Raw genomic sequence first — 15,499 nt, 5'->3', positions numbered from 1 at the left:
TTTTGGGTTGAAGCTTATACATTTTATTGTGTGGAGTTTTTTTCACATTTAGACATGATGTCTCACTCTGGCAGAAGAGAGACATTTTGCTTCATTTAAGGCTGTTTCCTTGACAGTCACTACTCTAATAACCTGGTGGATATGGCTTTATAGCATCATCATCATCGCCGTCATCAGGTAATGAGCCATTACATCTTCCCCATCACATTATCAGATGATTAATGTGTATAGTATTGGTGCATGAATCATACACAGGCCATCAAAAGTGCTGGCCTCTCCCTCAAGGTAAAAGTATTCCCATCTAATCCCATTCATATTATATATCAAAAGGTCCCCTTTCATAGAAAATACACTTTACAATTTGGCATGATCAAATGACACTTAAAAAAGGTGTAACAAATGTTAGTAACATCATTGCATACATATGAAATAGAGGAAAATGCATCTCCCCTCTGTCAATACATTTAGTGTTAGTTCTGCAGATACAATTTTGGTCTCATGCAGCATTTCTTTTAAAGTAGATTTCAGAAACTAGCAAAACGTTTCTATGCAGTGAGTGAATACAAACGACAATATTAGTATTTTGAAAATGTAACTACGACATTTGGTTGTAGCAGCTATCACAAGTACATACACAATATAGAAATCTCTTTGGTAGCTACAATGAGGATATTTTACCCACAACTAGCTAACCTGAGACAAGTAAACACAAGAATTACATACTGCTGCTAATTACACACAGCACAGATAATAAAAACAAGCTGCCACGTAACAGTCTCCCAGTATCATGACAAGACTACATGTAAATACCTCAATGATAAATGTGAAATATAGCTATAAAGGACCTGTGTTTTACATACACACATACATGTAGTTCAGTTGGGTTTGCGAATAGTGTTCGCAGCTGTGTGGGCCCAACCTCCGAGTGTGTTTGAGAGGTGCGTGGCTCGACGTGTGAGGTTTGAGCGACTGAGTTTACCACTAGGGTCCAACTTTCTCATCATGGTTGCTCCAGAACGTCCTTCTGTACTGGTTCTACAGAGAGAGGGAACAACAGTTACCACAGAGAGCATACACAGAGAGTAATGGAGACCAGGTGTCCGCATGTTTTAAAATTGCTTTAATACCAATGAAAAATGGAAAACAGGACAAAAGTAATCATTCATCAATACACTTCTCTCCTATTGTTAAATGTATACGTTATTTTACTGCTGTTAATTTTTTCTATTCTCTACTGTTTTCTGAAACAATGGGACATTTATTAGTATCAGTATCATATAGCCTTGACTTTGGATAACATACTTCCAATTTCTTAAGGCTATTCCAAGACTTGCAGGCATACTTGTAAGTAGCAGAAAGTATTTAAGAACTGATAAGGCGACAGAGAACGAGTCGATATGAAAAGCAAAGTGCAGTAAAGGAAGCAGGAAGTGTGAGTCTGATAGACAAGACGAGCATCCTTTGCATGGACAACATGAGTTATTCATCAGATAACAAAAGAGCAGCTTTTCACTGGAACAGGTCAGAAACTAACAATTTCATACACTGAAGCTCATGCATCGAAACAGACACCAGGCTAAGTCTGCCATGCACTTTCAGGTCACAAATTAGTTATGCCCAGAGCATATATTCTCAAAGCTCATCTGGTTTTAGTGGCATATTTTTTTTTGATGTTTGAATTTACCTTCTTCCCTACTCCGTAATAAGGGAATAGTTGAAATGCCTGTTGTAGGAGGAAAACAAACTTGTGTTTAAATTCCCACAAGACGAGCTGGACATACAGCAAGGAAAGCGTTTGGCTGCACGTAATTCACACTGATAACAGACAAGGTCACTGTCCACGAGCCTTTCTGCTTTTCACAGAGTATCTAATTCTTTCCGGATGCTTTAACATTTTGAATATCAACACAGGAAGTGATGCAAATATACTTCAGGCTCTCTCAAGCACATTTTTGTCATTTCATCTGGCTCCAGTTTCCAGTTCCCAGTTCCCATAACCTCTCCTCCTGCTGTTCCCCACCCTTCACTCCCTCCTCATCCGAATACCAGAAACACAGACCCAGTTTCAAACTGACGCGGGAAGAATGTGGGTGGGGGGAGGGGAAGGAGTTCTGGGGACCAACAAGCTGCTCTACAGACAGGGATTCTTTGGGTGGGAGGGTGAGGAAACAGAGGAAGGTCGTGTGATTGTGTGCTCTCCTCTATGCAGGATAATTTTGAACAAAAGGAAATGGACCAGTGGCTTCCATAAAATAAGGACAACAAACTGCCTTTAACCTACCATGTATTATCCACAACTACAAAAAAAACTAATACAATCAAACAACATTTCTGATTAATCATAAAATTAAAGAACAGAGATATTTCAATTGACATGAACACATTTAACTCAAAATTAAGATGCTTCACCTGTCATCTCTGCCAATTATGTCATCGAAGGCCTTGGACAGATGTTTGAGCCGCTTGAGTCCACTGGACACAGACTCCAAATCTCGGTCAAACTTTCTGTTTCAGTAGAGAAAGCAAACACTCAGAACAGGGAGAAATAAAAACAGAAATAAAAGCAACAAACAAGGAACCAAATCTGAAAAACACCAGGAGCAACTAACAAAGTCAAAAATCTATCAGCTGTATAATTTATGAAATAACAAGATAAATAATAATATATAGTATATAAATGATAAGACTCACAGCTTCTGGTTTTGTGTGTTGGGTGAGGCAAAGGGACTTCGTAATGCAGCCATGCGGACCAGCTGCCTCCTGCCTCCTCCTGTTTTCACCCCTCGTACACTAGCTTCAGGAGTCCTTCTTCCTCTAGAGCCTGGAGTACGTCCAGGTGTGGCTGTTGATCTCGGGGTGTGTCTGGGTGTTGCAGCTCGGCCAGGCGTACGTCTTGGGGTGTGAGAAGTTGATACACCAGCTTCTTCCCCATCACATGTCCGTCCTGGGGTCGCTACCAAACACTCCTCACGTGCAAACTCTCTGGTCCTCTGCAGCCTCTGGGTGAAAGAGAAAAGGACACAAAGGAAGATAAGATGATAATGGGGGGTGGGGGTGGACAATTAACTGATAGCTGTTGTTGGTGTTGATCTATATAGCATCAGAAATGAGAAAAGAAAGAAATTTTCACACACAAAATCTCTTTGTCATGGACTAACACCTCCAGCTCCAGCAAACGTAAAACCATGCCAATTCATCCTCACCTGATACACTCCGCTGACGGAGTTCCGAGCACTGCGAGTAAGTTTGCGGACCGTGCTTGGCTTTGGTTGCTCCTTTAGGGTTTCCCAAGTTGGATTTTCAGGGAGGGAGTTGGTCTGGACAGAACGTAGCGGGAGCCGCTTGCGCAAAGACATTCGCAGAGAGTTAAGTGAAGAGGAGGAGCGGAGCTTGCGAAAACGGTTTGGGGCTTCAGGGGAGCTCTCTGCCCCGTCAGACTCATCCAGGACTGTATGTGCCCGCCAGACTCCAACCACAGCTTTACCAACTCCATCCATTATTGAAGACGCCATGCTGACTGAGCTGAAATAAGATAACAAAACAGCAAAGTATGTATTACAATAATAATAATAAAACATAAGTTGAAATGTTTCAAGAGCTTTACACAGATTTTAGGTAAAAATAATGCTGAAACAATAAATGGATTTCTCAGTTTACTTAATAGTAGTTATTGCAGTTGCAATAACCCAGTCACTTGGAAACTATGATGGGGCTTAACATTTTTTTATTTTTAAATCAGCATTTCATTAAACAATAGATCTTCAGCGAGGACACTTATGGTAAGTTGCAGCTTTAAATAAAACAGAAAACTACAATACACAGTTGTATGTAAAAGTTAAGGGTTACAATGCATAACATTTGAAGTAAGTAAGTAATCTAACACATCACATTAGGTGGTACAAAAGTAAATAAGAGATACATGTCCAAGTATTAAAATAGAGAGAAACACACAAAACAATTTCTTTACAATCTTATTGTAATCTAAGTTGATCTTATCTTAGGAATTTACTCCACGATAGTCGGTTACCTGTATTTTCATTATTTCTGTAACGAAATAATCCATACACTCAAGCAGCAGTCAGTTGTGTTAGTGAAAGTCCGTGGCTATTGTCTGATCGGGATTTCTTGCTTGGCAGGCTGCCCTGCCCTTTCTAACTTCGGCTCTATCCAAAACACCGCCAGAAGAGGGAATAACTGGTCACAAATGGAAACGTTAATTAAGTTTTTTACATTATCAATAAAAAGCCCTGGGGTTATCACTCATAAACACAAAGAGCTGCTGTGTCCATGGGGACACCGCTAGCTAGCTTTCAGTTTAACAGCTCGGTAGCTCGGGTAACGTTATGACTGAATTTCATCTATGTTAAATAAAACAACCAAAACAAAAGAAGGCCAGTTATCAAACCGCCTTCTCCACTGCTAGTTTACCTGAAATCTGTGAGACTCGTCCGTCCTCTGTGCCCCGGCCGCCTGTTGCTCCTGTTTCTTTCTCTGTTTGAATTTGGCGGCGGACGCGCACACACGTCATCACCACGCCCTTCACGCAAAGCTCCGTCAGTGACGCAATACGTTACGTCCCGACGTGCAAATGTGACATGTGGTTTCAAAGATTAAAAATGTAAACACTTTGATTGGGAGTTAATTTGGAGCAAGCAGGACAATAAAAAAAGAGAAAAAGAGAAAAAGAAAAAGTGAGTCAGAGAAGTGTGTTTTAACATCATACAAACTAATATCAGAATCAGAATCAGAATCAGAATCAGTTTTATTGCCAAGTATGTTTTCACATACAAGGAATTTTTTCTGGTGATTGGTGCAATTGATCAGCAACAGTGGGGCTCTCTAGCCTTGTTGATAAGGCTGATAGCAGATGGGAAGAAGCTATTTTTGTGGCGAGAGGTTTTGGTCCTGAAGGACCGCAGCCTCCTGCCAGAGGGGAGTGTCTCAAAGAGTTTGTGTCCAGGGTGGGAGGAGTCAGCTACAATCTTCCTTGCACGCCTCAGAGTCCTTGAGGTGTACAGGTCCTGGAGGGATGGAAGATTGCAGCCAATCACCTTCTCAGCAGAGTGGATGATATGCTGCAGTCTGTTATTGTCCCTCTCCGTGGCAGCAGCGTACCAGATGGTGATGGAGGAGGTGAGGATGGACTCAATGATGGAGGTGTAGAAGTTCACCATCATAGTCCTTGGCAGGTTGAACTTCTTCAATTGCCTCAGGAAATACATCCTCTGCTGAGCTGTTTTGATGAGGGAGCTGATGTTTAGCTCCCACTTAATGTCCTGTGTGATGGTGGTTCCCAAGAAGTGGAAATGCTCCACGGTAGCCACGGGGGAGTCACACAGGGTGATGGGGGTGGGTGGGGCTGGGCTCTTCCTGAAGTCCACTATCATTTCCACTGTCTTCAGAGCGTTTAGCTCTAGGTTGTTCTGCCTGCACCAGGTCACCAGACGGTCAGTCTCCCACCTGTAGGCAGACTCATCGCCATCAGAGATGAGTCCAATGAGAGTGGTGTCGTCTGCAAACTTCAGGAGCTTGACAGACTGATGGCTGGAGGTGCAGGTGTTGGTGTACAGGGAGAAGAGCAGAGGAGAAAGAACGCAGCCTTGCGGGGATCCAGTGCTGATGGTCTGGGAGTCAGACACGTGCTTTCCTAGCTTCACGTGCTGCCTTCTGTCAGACAGGAAGTCGGTGATCCACCTGCAGGTGGAGTCAGGCACGCTCAGCTGGGAGAGCTTGTCCTGCAGCAGAGCCGGGATGATGGTGTTGAAGGCAGAGCTGAAGTCCACAAACAGGATCCTGGCATAGGTCCCTGAGGAGTCCAGGTGCTGGAGGATGAAGTGGAGAGCCATGTTGACGGCGTCGTCTACAGACCTGTTGGCTCTGTAGGCGAACTGCAGGGGGTCCAGGAGTGGGTCAGTGATGGATTTGAGATGGGACAGGATAAGGCGCTCAAATGATTTCATGACCACAGAGGTCAGGGCAATGGGTCTATAGTCATTTAGACCTGTGGGCCTTGGTTTTTTGGGGACAGGGATGATGGTGGAGGATTTATTTATTTATTTTTATTTATTTATTTAATATGACACTGCTATGGATTTATTTCATGAAAGTATAGTTCTATGTGACACTTTTTTGGATTTATGTTGAACAGGCTGTATAGAAGATTAATTTACGGAAAAGAGTTGTGTGTTTATTTCTTTAATGAAAGAAATGAGACTTTGCTTTCCTCTACTCTTTTGACTGTTAAAATGAGATTCCACTTACCTCTCTGAAATATGTACTGTCGTTCTTTTTTTTTCTTTTTTTTATGTACAGGTAGATACACAATACTAACTTTTCTATTCCGACAAATGAGCAGAACACAGGCTATGTGCCATGAGTTACAGTTCTTCTAATGAAATCCAATGCAACAATCCTGCAATAAACCTTATCTTTGTGAGGATTATAATGTTTCATTTTTACTGACTTGGCATGAGATAGATGTTGATTCAACTTGGCAACTTTTGAGGCCAGTTAGTAGTGTTGTTGGATTGCTGTATACTGAGAAATGTTTCTAATATTTTTTCTGTCCCATTTATAAGGAAGACAGAAAAATAGCTTTTTATGTGTAATCCTCCACAAGTACCATTAATTATCCCCACATGCCACTACATTATATAATCATATTTTGATATTGATGCGGTCAAGAGTAAGTTAATATTTTATTGTTCAGCCCTGTCTTAGTCTCTCATCATGGCACTCACTATAAAATAATTAAATGGTGAAAGGCTTACAGTATTTAATGTCCAAAGCTATAGCTTTGCTATAATCTTTTCTTTTAGCAAACATTGAAATAAGGCCAATATACTTTTGATGATGCTTTTATTCTACTTTGAAATATAGATTCTAAATCCCAGTAGAAATACTTTCTTAAAGATTAGCTCAAATAAATACCTTCATATGATAAATAAACAACAGTCTGTCCTGTTGGATTATGCAGTGTGTCAACACCTATAGAACAGGGACAACAGGTCACTAAATACTGTTGCTCATTTGTTCTGTGTCACACAGTGAAGCTTGTCATTTTCTCACATTGATATTTTGTTCTGTCTTTGCACAGTTACATAAAAATGTAAATACCAGAGATACAGGAGAGGATTCAAAGTGTCCAGCAGATGTCACTGTAGACCTGCATGTAAAATGCTTCCAGGCACAAGTGCTTTGAAATCTTTGTCATGTCCACCTATTTTGTTTTAGTCTAAGGTGACTTAATAAAGCCATTAACAAACCTGTGTGTCTGCTTCTTATTAACATTTAATTTACTTGTTATTTTGTTTTATAAAACAATTTGTGATGAACATGTGTTTTGCAAAAACTATTTGGGACATTTCATCTAGACAAAATGGGCATCCCAGTATGAGAGCACAGCTATGTGACACAAAGCAAAGAGCAGTCTATCATTTAGGGCCAGTAAGAAGATACAGAAGGGCAGTTTCTCCATGTCTGCACAGTCAGTAGGGAGACATCAGACTGCTTCTTTTGTCTCAACGTGAAACAGACTGACTTTTCTTTCTTGCATTTGTTGAGTTTGGTCAAAAACCTAACTAAAAAAGCATTTACTTCCTCATTTTGGCATATTATGATAAAGTAAGGTTTCGACCTTGCCCTGTAAAGTGCCTTGAGCTAATGTATATTATGATATGCCGCTATACAAATAAAATTGAATTACAGTTGAGTGGCATCTTTCTTTTCAGAACCCTTTTCATACAAGTGTTTAGTAGCTGACAGTCACAGTCACATTTCCCAGAAGGGATCCATTAGACGTTTATATTATTCATAATTACTGACTTTTGAACACAATTGCCGCACACAGAAAAGGTAAATTCTTAAGTGGTGATTCAAAGCTCCAGGTATAAACCCAGCAGTTTATTTTACAGTAAAAGCCATGACTCAGACAGTAAGCTTGTCTTTATATTGTACATTTGATCACCTTTTAAAGCTGATATCAAACCCGTGCATTCTTTTAAAACGTGCTCTTATCCTTGTGTGGTATTGTGCTGTTTTATGTGAACCAGTTAAGTATCTCTTTATTGGAAAGAACACAAAGCTCTAGACCTTGACCCTCATGACATGGTTGTCCCTGTCCTTTTGTCTCATTAAGAGTAAATGTATAACATGATTTTAACAAGCCTTGATTGTATTGTTGAGTGCAAAGTTCAGTGCAAATGTAAAAACTAGAAACCAGGATTTCGACTTTCAGTCACTCCTCAGATGAACATTCATTAGACACACCTGTTTATTCTGTTGTTGTAACTGTTTGACAGATATGTCCTTGAAAGGTACATCTACTTTTACATCAGGAGAGCTAAAAGCATCAACATAGGCATTACAAAAGTTCCTATTCTTTTAAAAGAACTGTTGCCTTTCTCTTAGCTTATAACATGAGTTAGACAGATGAGAAATATAGAAATGTATTAAAAATAAATTAGAATAAAATAAAGATCAAACCTTATTTGTTTCAAAATGCATCAGGCCTGCAGAGCTATAACACCACGTTTCATGCAAATTCCTACATGTGTTGAAAGAGGAGCCCCATTGATGACATTAATTCACTGTCCCCAAATTCTGTCCTTAAACTATAACTCTCTAATAGATGATTGAACTTATGGCTTTTATTGTGGCACTATTATTGCAAATATATTAACAAGAAAACATGTGATGGAAACTTAAAACCCATTTTTTGCATCACAGGGTCAAGGTGCATGACACGATTAAATAAGGTTAAGGATCATCTCTTGTTGCGAACTGGACAGATCCTGCTGCCGTAATCAGTGGTCAATTAAATGACCAACAGCTAGTGGAGTAGACAGCGTGCTACACTGTAAAGGACACGTTAGGAAAAATGCTAATTTGCTTTACTGTCGTGAGTTTGTACAATAAACCTGAAGCTACTGCCTGCAGCCAGTTAGCTTAGCATAAACACTGGAAACAGGAGAAACAGCTATTCTGTCTCGGCTAACAACATTGAACAACCAGCTCACTTTTAAAGCTCACCAATTAACATGTTAAATCTCTTCTGTTTAAAAACCACACACCGTAGTTTCATAAGGGGTTTTACCTCTAAACAGAGCCAGGCTAGCTGTTTCCCTTTGATTCCAGTCTTTATGCAAAGCTAAGCTAAGCTAAGCTAAGCTAAGCCTACTGTAGCTTCATGTTTAGCACGCAGATACCATGAGAGTGTAATTTGTCTTCAAACTCTCAGCAAGAAAGCAGAAAGGCACATTTCCCAAAATGTTGAACCTTTCTTTTAAAAAATGTCAAATACAATAAAAAAAAAATAAAAAACGGGGCTATTTAAATGGGTCATCACAGTGTCTTGCACTCAGTAGAGAGGGGTGAGTCCTGATGGCCTCATTTGGTGAGGCAGAGGAGACCACTTATTTTCGACACGACTTACTTGCAGCACTGTCAAAAGAGATATAGAGCATTATTAGGTTCAGTTTGTAAGGAGTCAGGGTCAGTCCCTGAGCCGTATGTACATTTGTTTTATGTTACCTTTGTGATTTTGCTCCACCGTGAAACCACAGCAAAAAATGCAGTAAGGGTCACCACCACCAGCCCTGCTATCATGGGCAACAATGGGAACTTCAGGATCTTTTCTACAGATGGGAGAGACGGCGATCAGCCTCAACGTCATATCACTGAGTGGTTCATCGTTTCATTTGCTGATTAGTGACAAATGAGACTATTCAACATGGAGATGTGGCTCCAGCAAAATTGCGGCACAGGCCTACTGTTTGTGTGAACTGACCTGTCACTGTGACTTGGAAGCGCTTGCTGTGTTCTCCATAGACGGGAGAGTAAGCTGTGCACTGATACGTGCCTACATGCAGGCTCTTCCCCACTCTGTTAGCAGTCAGCTGGCTTTTAAAGCCGTCATTGGTCTTCGTGAAGCCACCTGCTAACAGATCCACTGCGCTTCCATTTAGTGACCACGATACGGATGTGACTGGTGGATTGGCCCAGATATCACACTGCAGGATTAGCACAGACTCCTCTTCTACCACGACCTCCTCTGACCCAGAGAGCTGTGGGTGATCTGAAGAGGAGCATCACAGAGAAATATCAATGCTGCTGAGGTTTTTGAAACAAATAATAGATAATAGTTTTTGTATTTTCTGATGTGCACATTTCGTTTCAAGAATAGATTAGATTGTACATTAATTTTGTAGCATGTATAGCTGTGGTAATAGCATGGCTCTATGGATGGCAATGTCAGTTGATAGGCAGATGTCTGTTGGTCCAGACTGATCCTGACTGACCTCAGATTACCATAAAATATTGACATTTGACATTCATGTCTGTACAACGCTTGACGGCAATCCATCTGATAGTTATTGAGATATTTCAACCAAAATCATAAATGTTCCAAACTGCCAGACAGACCAGCATTACCATCCACTGCGTCGCTCACAAGGCAGTAAACCAAAAATCTATATATTATTTACAGTTTTTTTAAAAAAACGAATTCTGATCTTTATTTGAAGGGACTCACATGTGACATTCAGGGTGACTGAGGCACTAACTGTGGCATTTCCACTAAGGTGGCAGGTGAAAGTGGCACCATTATCTTCATGAATGACGGGCGTAACACACACGCTGCTGCGACCCTTCTTGTTTTCTTCCTTCAGACTGACCACAGCGCCATTCCTCAGCCACACCAGCTCTTCGTCAGCCTGAGTCTCTGAGCCGCCGTCAAGCAGGCAGAGCAGAGACACAGTCTTCTGCAGCTCTGTCTGAATAACACCCCCACTGCTGACTTCTGGGTCAGACTGGATCTTGACACCTTGGGAAAATTGAAACTTTAAGGGATCACTAAGTCAAACAGTGAAGGCTTAGATTACAGAAAAGATGTGAAATTTCCTATTGGAATAATTTAGCTGAAGGTTAGATAAAGTGTGTGTGACCTGAAGGACAACCCAGGCTTGCTTACCTAATGTCTGAGTTGCACAGTAGAGGAGCAGATGTAAAAGAGAGGGTCTGAACATCATCTTCATTTTAATCTTCCTTCTGTGAACTTGAAAGGAAGGGAAAGATCACTAATATAGTGCTTATCTAAATTTACCAAAATTTGCAACAGAAAAGCATTTTAGTCACACATTTTGGTGCAGTGAGCGATTTTTTTTTGGTTAGTTTGAATTAATTTCCTCAGTTTCTTTCGTCAACTTGTCAGGCCGTTGTCTGTCACATTTAACAGGCCAGACCAATCACCAAAAGTCCCCACAAACAACAATACTTCAATCACACATTTCCAGTTCCCCTCTCTTTCAGTTGATCAAAATTTATTTGCAAGCCAATCCTCCTGTGCTCTTCTTTTATTCCTAAAACGGGCAAGTTATTAAATAGACTGCAGAAAAAATGAAACACAAAAGTGCTAATATTCCTCTGCTGTATAAAGAATATGCAATGTATAACAATAAGTGAGCCAAGATGAAGAAGCAGTAGTTAACACCATTAAAATCACAGTGCATGAGGTGGCAAAATGCTTGTCAGTGTGTGTCATCTAAAATTATGTGCATACTGCTAATGCGTTAAAGCATTAGTTTGTCATGAAATTGCCATGTGTGAGACATTTCTGGTAAAACAGAAGGAAACTTGCCATCTGATATTTGTAGAACAGAACAGAGATCATTTACATGCATATCTGTACATGCACATTTTTTGTGTTTAGTTCTACTCATTAAGCATGTATAACAGATCCCATTTAGGATATCATAATATGAGATATTTAAGCATTAAATGTCAATGTTTACTTAAGTTGTACTTGTCTCCTTTTGCAGTTTGTACTTGCTGGCACTTATCACTTGACGATAATGACAAAATAATAAGTGATTGAGGTTTACTTACAAGAAATCATTAGAATTACAGCTAGAATTACAGTTCATACGCACACAATAAACTATAACACTGCATGTACATATAAATTTATGATAGCTCATACTTTCGTGTCCTCACGCATGATTTGCATCAGAGTTACTTACCTGGCAGCGATTATTTCCTCCTATTTCTTGTCCGTGTTTTATTTCCGAAGTTGCCTCTGTGTGGATATGACGATGTGGACGACTGTTTGAATCTTCAGGAGCTCTTATATGCGACTTCTCATGCAGATGAGGACACTTTTATAACTTCCCTTGCATGTTCCTAAATCGCTTTCTCATCATTCCACTTGTCTGTTCCTGTCAATACGCCTTCAATCTTCCCACCCATTTCTCTCTCTCTCTCTCTCTTTTATTGTTGTGCACTTAAAGTGTGCAAACACAAGAAAAGTTTTTATTGGCTATAGTCATTAAAGTGGCACTAAAATGTCTTGGGTGTGGATGTAATCAATTTGAAAACATTCTTTTTATATGCCTTTAATACTTAAAAGTTTTTAAAGCCCACAATCCATTGATAATTCAGTTTACTAACACAATTGACAGCATAGGCCTATAATACATGTGTTGATGAAGCAAGTCACTGTGGAAGCCAACAATTACTTTTAAAACTTATAAAAGTCACAACACAAGGTCAAGTAACTTTTTGCTTGTCATTGTTGTCTTTGTATATAAATATAAGTTATTCTTTATTTCATTTTATTTTTTACATCAAATTCACAAGTGTGTATTGATATAAACAAGTAGTAATCCACAGCTTTGTTAAAAGCTGATGAAACAGCTGGTAAATACACAGTATAGCCTACAAGTGCTTTTACTTTACACTTTATACTTATATTCTATTTAAGGTGAACCAGTATGGTAATTATGATCAAAAGGTAGAGTTAAGACAAGTATCAGATTTTACATTTGTCTAATATGAAAACAAATGGAAACATTGTGTTCATTGTGTGACATTTGCTTGTTGTAACCTTTCCAAATCAAACTTCATTTTTTTAAATGATTTTTCAACACTGAACCTAACAACACTCATATTAAACTATTCAAAATTGTATTGTGTATTATCCCAAGCAATTTTCTTTCTTTTTTTTTTCAATGTGTCTAGGAGGAAGATTAGCATTTTCCTCAGTCATAACCAAAGCTTGTCATTTAAAAACGCATGTTTAAAGGCAGGTCAATTAATTAATTAATTAATTAAAAGTTGTATTTTTCAAAAAATGTTGAGCCATTTTTTCCTTTTAAATAAGACCCAAACCTTCAATTTATCATGTAATTTATTAACAGTTGGATAAATGATAGGTATGTGCATGCATGTGTGTATGTTTTTTGAGTGTATCTGTGGTTTTTGTGTGTGTGCTTGAGTGTGCATATTGTGTGTGTGAGTTTTCTGTGTTGAAGGGGTGTGCTATGTGCTTTGTACTTCTTCACAGTGAAGGAGGTGGAGAGAGAAAGAGGAAGAGAGGGAGGGAGGGAGACACAGATAGACAGAGAGGGTGACAGGTGAGTCTCGCCCCTTCCCCTGCAGCATGCCATGGGTGGGTGTTTTTGGCTCCCGCACAGTATGGGTCCTCTGCTTAACATGTTACACAAGCTCCCAGATCCCTGCACCAACTCCTCGTACCTAAAATCAACTTGATTTTAGGTAATAAATAATATAGTTTGCCTACAAAACAATACATGGTTCACTTGCAAAAACTACGTCCGTTAGTCTTTTAGCTAAAATTGCAATAAATTCATGAAAACAAACTTGCCTGACCTTTTCTAGGAAGACTTCTCAAGTGGGTGGGATGATACACACAGTGTCTTTAGACAGGCACCGAAGGATGTGTTTGCAGGCTGGCCATAAAAACCTGTTTCTTCCAATCTTCTGCATACAAACGGATCTCAACATGTGTTTCACTTGTGTCTATGATGATGCCGGGGTACAGGTTACCGTCATTCTTCAGCACACACCATTTGCCAACAGCTTCAGGACTTTGCCACTGTTCTTCTGTGGCTGTGGGAGCCGTCTCTTGATGACTGAATGTGCAGTGCTTCACATTACAAAACACCCAGTTCACATTTTGTGTCACCATGACTATGCAGCCATCATCATGCATCCTCGTGGAACTGGTAACACGTCATTGGGTACCTCCGAAACTGCTTTCTCTACTGCTCCCTGTTTGACATAGAACAACTCAGTTGTTGTTCCTGTCTTTTTCAAGACAGCAAATAGCTCTGCAGCTTCTTTCCTACCTATGATCCTATGGTAAGTCTCCCTCCACTTTCTGCGACATCTGCACTTTTCTCTCTCACTGAGGCCATTGATGGTTTTCTTCCTTCATGATTCAAGGTCCTTCCTGTATCTATCACGTTGCTTCTCTAAACATTTCCTTCTCCTCTCTGGGTCAGCATCACGCCGAGCACGATAGCGCCGCTGCTTTTCTGCAGGACATAGTGGTGGATTGGCGCTCTGTAAGTGTAATACTCACATTGTAAAACTGATCTTAAAGGCCAACAATTTCAGGAATGTCAATCTCAAAAATCTGGTAAATAGCATAATATCAACTAATATTCACACTAAAAACAGGGGTGGATGGTAACAAAGTACATTTACTTGAGTGCTGTACTTAAGTATATTTTTCAGTAGCTTTACTTTACTTGAGTATATTTTTTTGTAAACTTTTACTCCACTACACTTAAAATGCAAAAATTGTACATTTGACTACATATCTACAAAGTACTCCTTACCTTGAAGTCAGCAGAATTTATTTTATTTTATTCTTAAAAATGTGAAACGTCATACACTGTGTTCGTCACAGGAGAAAACCTAACACAGTCAACTTCATCAGTCATGTTGCGCTTGCTGCATTTTTGAATAGCTCAATTTAAACTTAGCAATGGCCTAATGATGGCTACACTAGAAGATCGAGGTGTGTAACTTGGTTAGGTTGTGTACTTAGTCCACCTCTGCTAATAAATCAAACCTACTAGTAATGAACTGCTACTCACTCCTGTTACTCTGACTGAAAGTAACAGGGCTGAGCTTTTAGCATATAACTAGCAAACACATGATATATAGCCATGTTGTGCGTGCCAGTAAGAGTTTACTGAGCACATTCTTGTGATTTTCCAAAAAACTGTATTTTTAAGATAAACAAATAACATCTAAGAAATCATTTAGGTAACAGGAGATATGTTGAAATGTACCCTCTCAGTCACACGTCAGTTACATCAAACACACAGAAAAGAAAATGAGAAAACTTACTTTCGGTCTTCCCATTACCCTGGGAAATTTACATATTAAACAACTTCGTGTTGAACATGTGACTTGTGGAATGTTCCAAAATGTTCAGAGGGGGGGGGGGGGGGGGTGTTCGGGTCCTGCCGTGAGGACAGGTGTGTCGTGAGGTGGGCGTGGCTTGAGGCTTGCCACAGGCTGCATCCGGACCTAATTGGCGAGCTGAGTGACAACCCAGGGGCACGATGGAAAACTAAAAAGTGCATTTTAACTAAAGTATGGATTTCATATGACAAGAGCATTTAAAGCATAGTTGGGAAATGGCTGCTGCGGCTAAAACGAGGCCATGAGAGCAGTGACCTCAAGAGAA

The 15,499-nt window shown here is 39.9% G+C and overlaps 2 protein-coding genes across 5 annotated transcripts; both read right to left on the bottom strand.

Moving 5' to 3' along the window:
• On the bottom strand, positions 1–4,553 carry LOC139607991 (protein PIMREG-like). Of its 3 annotated transcripts, XM_071461392.1 has the most exons (6): positions 4,429–4,528; positions 3,204–3,522; positions 2,692–2,999; positions 2,410–2,505; positions 1,685–1,723; positions 1–1,035 (listed from the first exon to the last, which is right to left on the bottom strand). In XM_071461392.1, the coding sequence occupies exons 2-5, from the start codon at positions 3,510–3,512 to the stop codon at positions 1,693–1,695; spliced, it is 744 nt and encodes a 247-aa protein (XP_071317493.1). In that variant the 5' UTR covers positions 3,513–3,522; positions 4,429–4,528; the 3' UTR covers positions 1–1,035; positions 1,685–1,692. The 3 variants fall into 3 exon arrangements, with proteins under 3 accessions (XP_071317493.1, XP_071317494.1, XP_071317492.1); XM_071461393.1 differs by lacking the exon at positions 1,685–1,723 and having other exon boundaries at positions 4,429–4,553; XM_071461391.1 differs by lacking the exons at positions 1,685–1,723; positions 4,429–4,528 and adding an exon at positions 4,028–4,161 and having other exon boundaries at positions 741–1,035.
• A 3,314-nt stretch (positions 4,554–7,867) lies between these two features.
• Positions 7,868–15,472, bottom strand: tmigd1 (transmembrane and immunoglobulin domain containing 1). Of its 2 annotated transcripts, XM_071460739.1 has the most exons (9): positions 15,157–15,472; positions 14,145–14,361; positions 13,661–14,067; positions 12,018–13,530; positions 10,970–11,053; positions 10,532–10,822; positions 9,788–10,075; positions 9,532–9,635; positions 7,868–9,441 (listed from the first exon to the last, which is right to left on the bottom strand). In XM_071460739.1, exons 5-9 carry the CDS (start codon positions 11,031–11,033, stop codon positions 9,430–9,432), a joined length of 759 nt encoding a protein of 252 aa, XP_071316840.1. In that variant the 5' UTR covers positions 11,034–11,053; positions 12,018–13,530; positions 13,661–14,067; positions 14,145–14,361; positions 15,157–15,472; the 3' UTR covers positions 7,868–9,429. The 2 variants fall into 2 exon arrangements, with proteins under 2 accessions (XP_071316840.1, XP_071316841.1); XM_071460740.1 differs by having other exon boundaries at positions 13,666–14,361.
• Between the last annotated feature and the right edge of the window lie 27 nt (positions 15,473–15,499).

This window comes from Trachinotus anak, unplaced genomic scaffold, assembly GCF_046630095.1.
Source record: "Trachinotus anak isolate AG129_WGS33_773 ecotype Australia unplaced genomic scaffold, CSIRO_AGI_Tana_v1 ptg000024l, whole genome shotgun sequence".
Lineage (NCBI taxonomy): Eukaryota > Metazoa > Chordata > Actinopteri > Carangiformes > Carangidae > Trachinotus > Trachinotus anak.
Note: the sequence above shows the minus strand (reverse complement) of the source record. Positions and strands in the feature narration are given on the sequence as shown.

What these genes read in the sequence shown, in the direction of transcription:
- LOC139607991 (XM_071461393.1), bottom strand. Translation starts at nt 3,512, where the DNA reads ATGGCGTCTTCAATAATGGATGGAGTTGGTAAAGCTGTGGTTGGAGTC. An exon ending in CCGTCAGCGGAGTGTATCAG is followed by an intron (nt 3,000 to 3,203) that starts GTGAGGATGAAT and finishes TCTTTCACCCAG; the next exon opens with AGGCTGCAGAGGACCAGAGA. An exon ending in AACACACAAAACCAGAAGCT is followed by an intron (nt 2,506 to 2,691) that starts GTGAGTCTTATC and finishes CTACTGAAACAG; the next exon opens with AAAGTTTGACCGAGATTTGG.
- tmigd1 (XM_071460740.1), bottom strand. Translation starts at nt 11,033, where the DNA reads ATGAAGATGATGTTCAGACCCTCTCTTTTACATCTGCTCCTCTACTGT. An exon ending in CTGTGCAACTCAGACATTAG is followed by an intron (nt 10,823 to 10,969) that starts GTAAGCAAGCCT and finishes AATTTTCCCAAG; the next exon opens with GTGTCAAGATCCAGTCTGAC. An exon ending in AGTCACCCTGAATGTCACAT is followed by an intron (nt 10,076 to 10,531) that starts GTGAGTCCCTTC and finishes GCTCCTCTTCAG; the next exon opens with ATCACCCACAGCTCTCTGGG.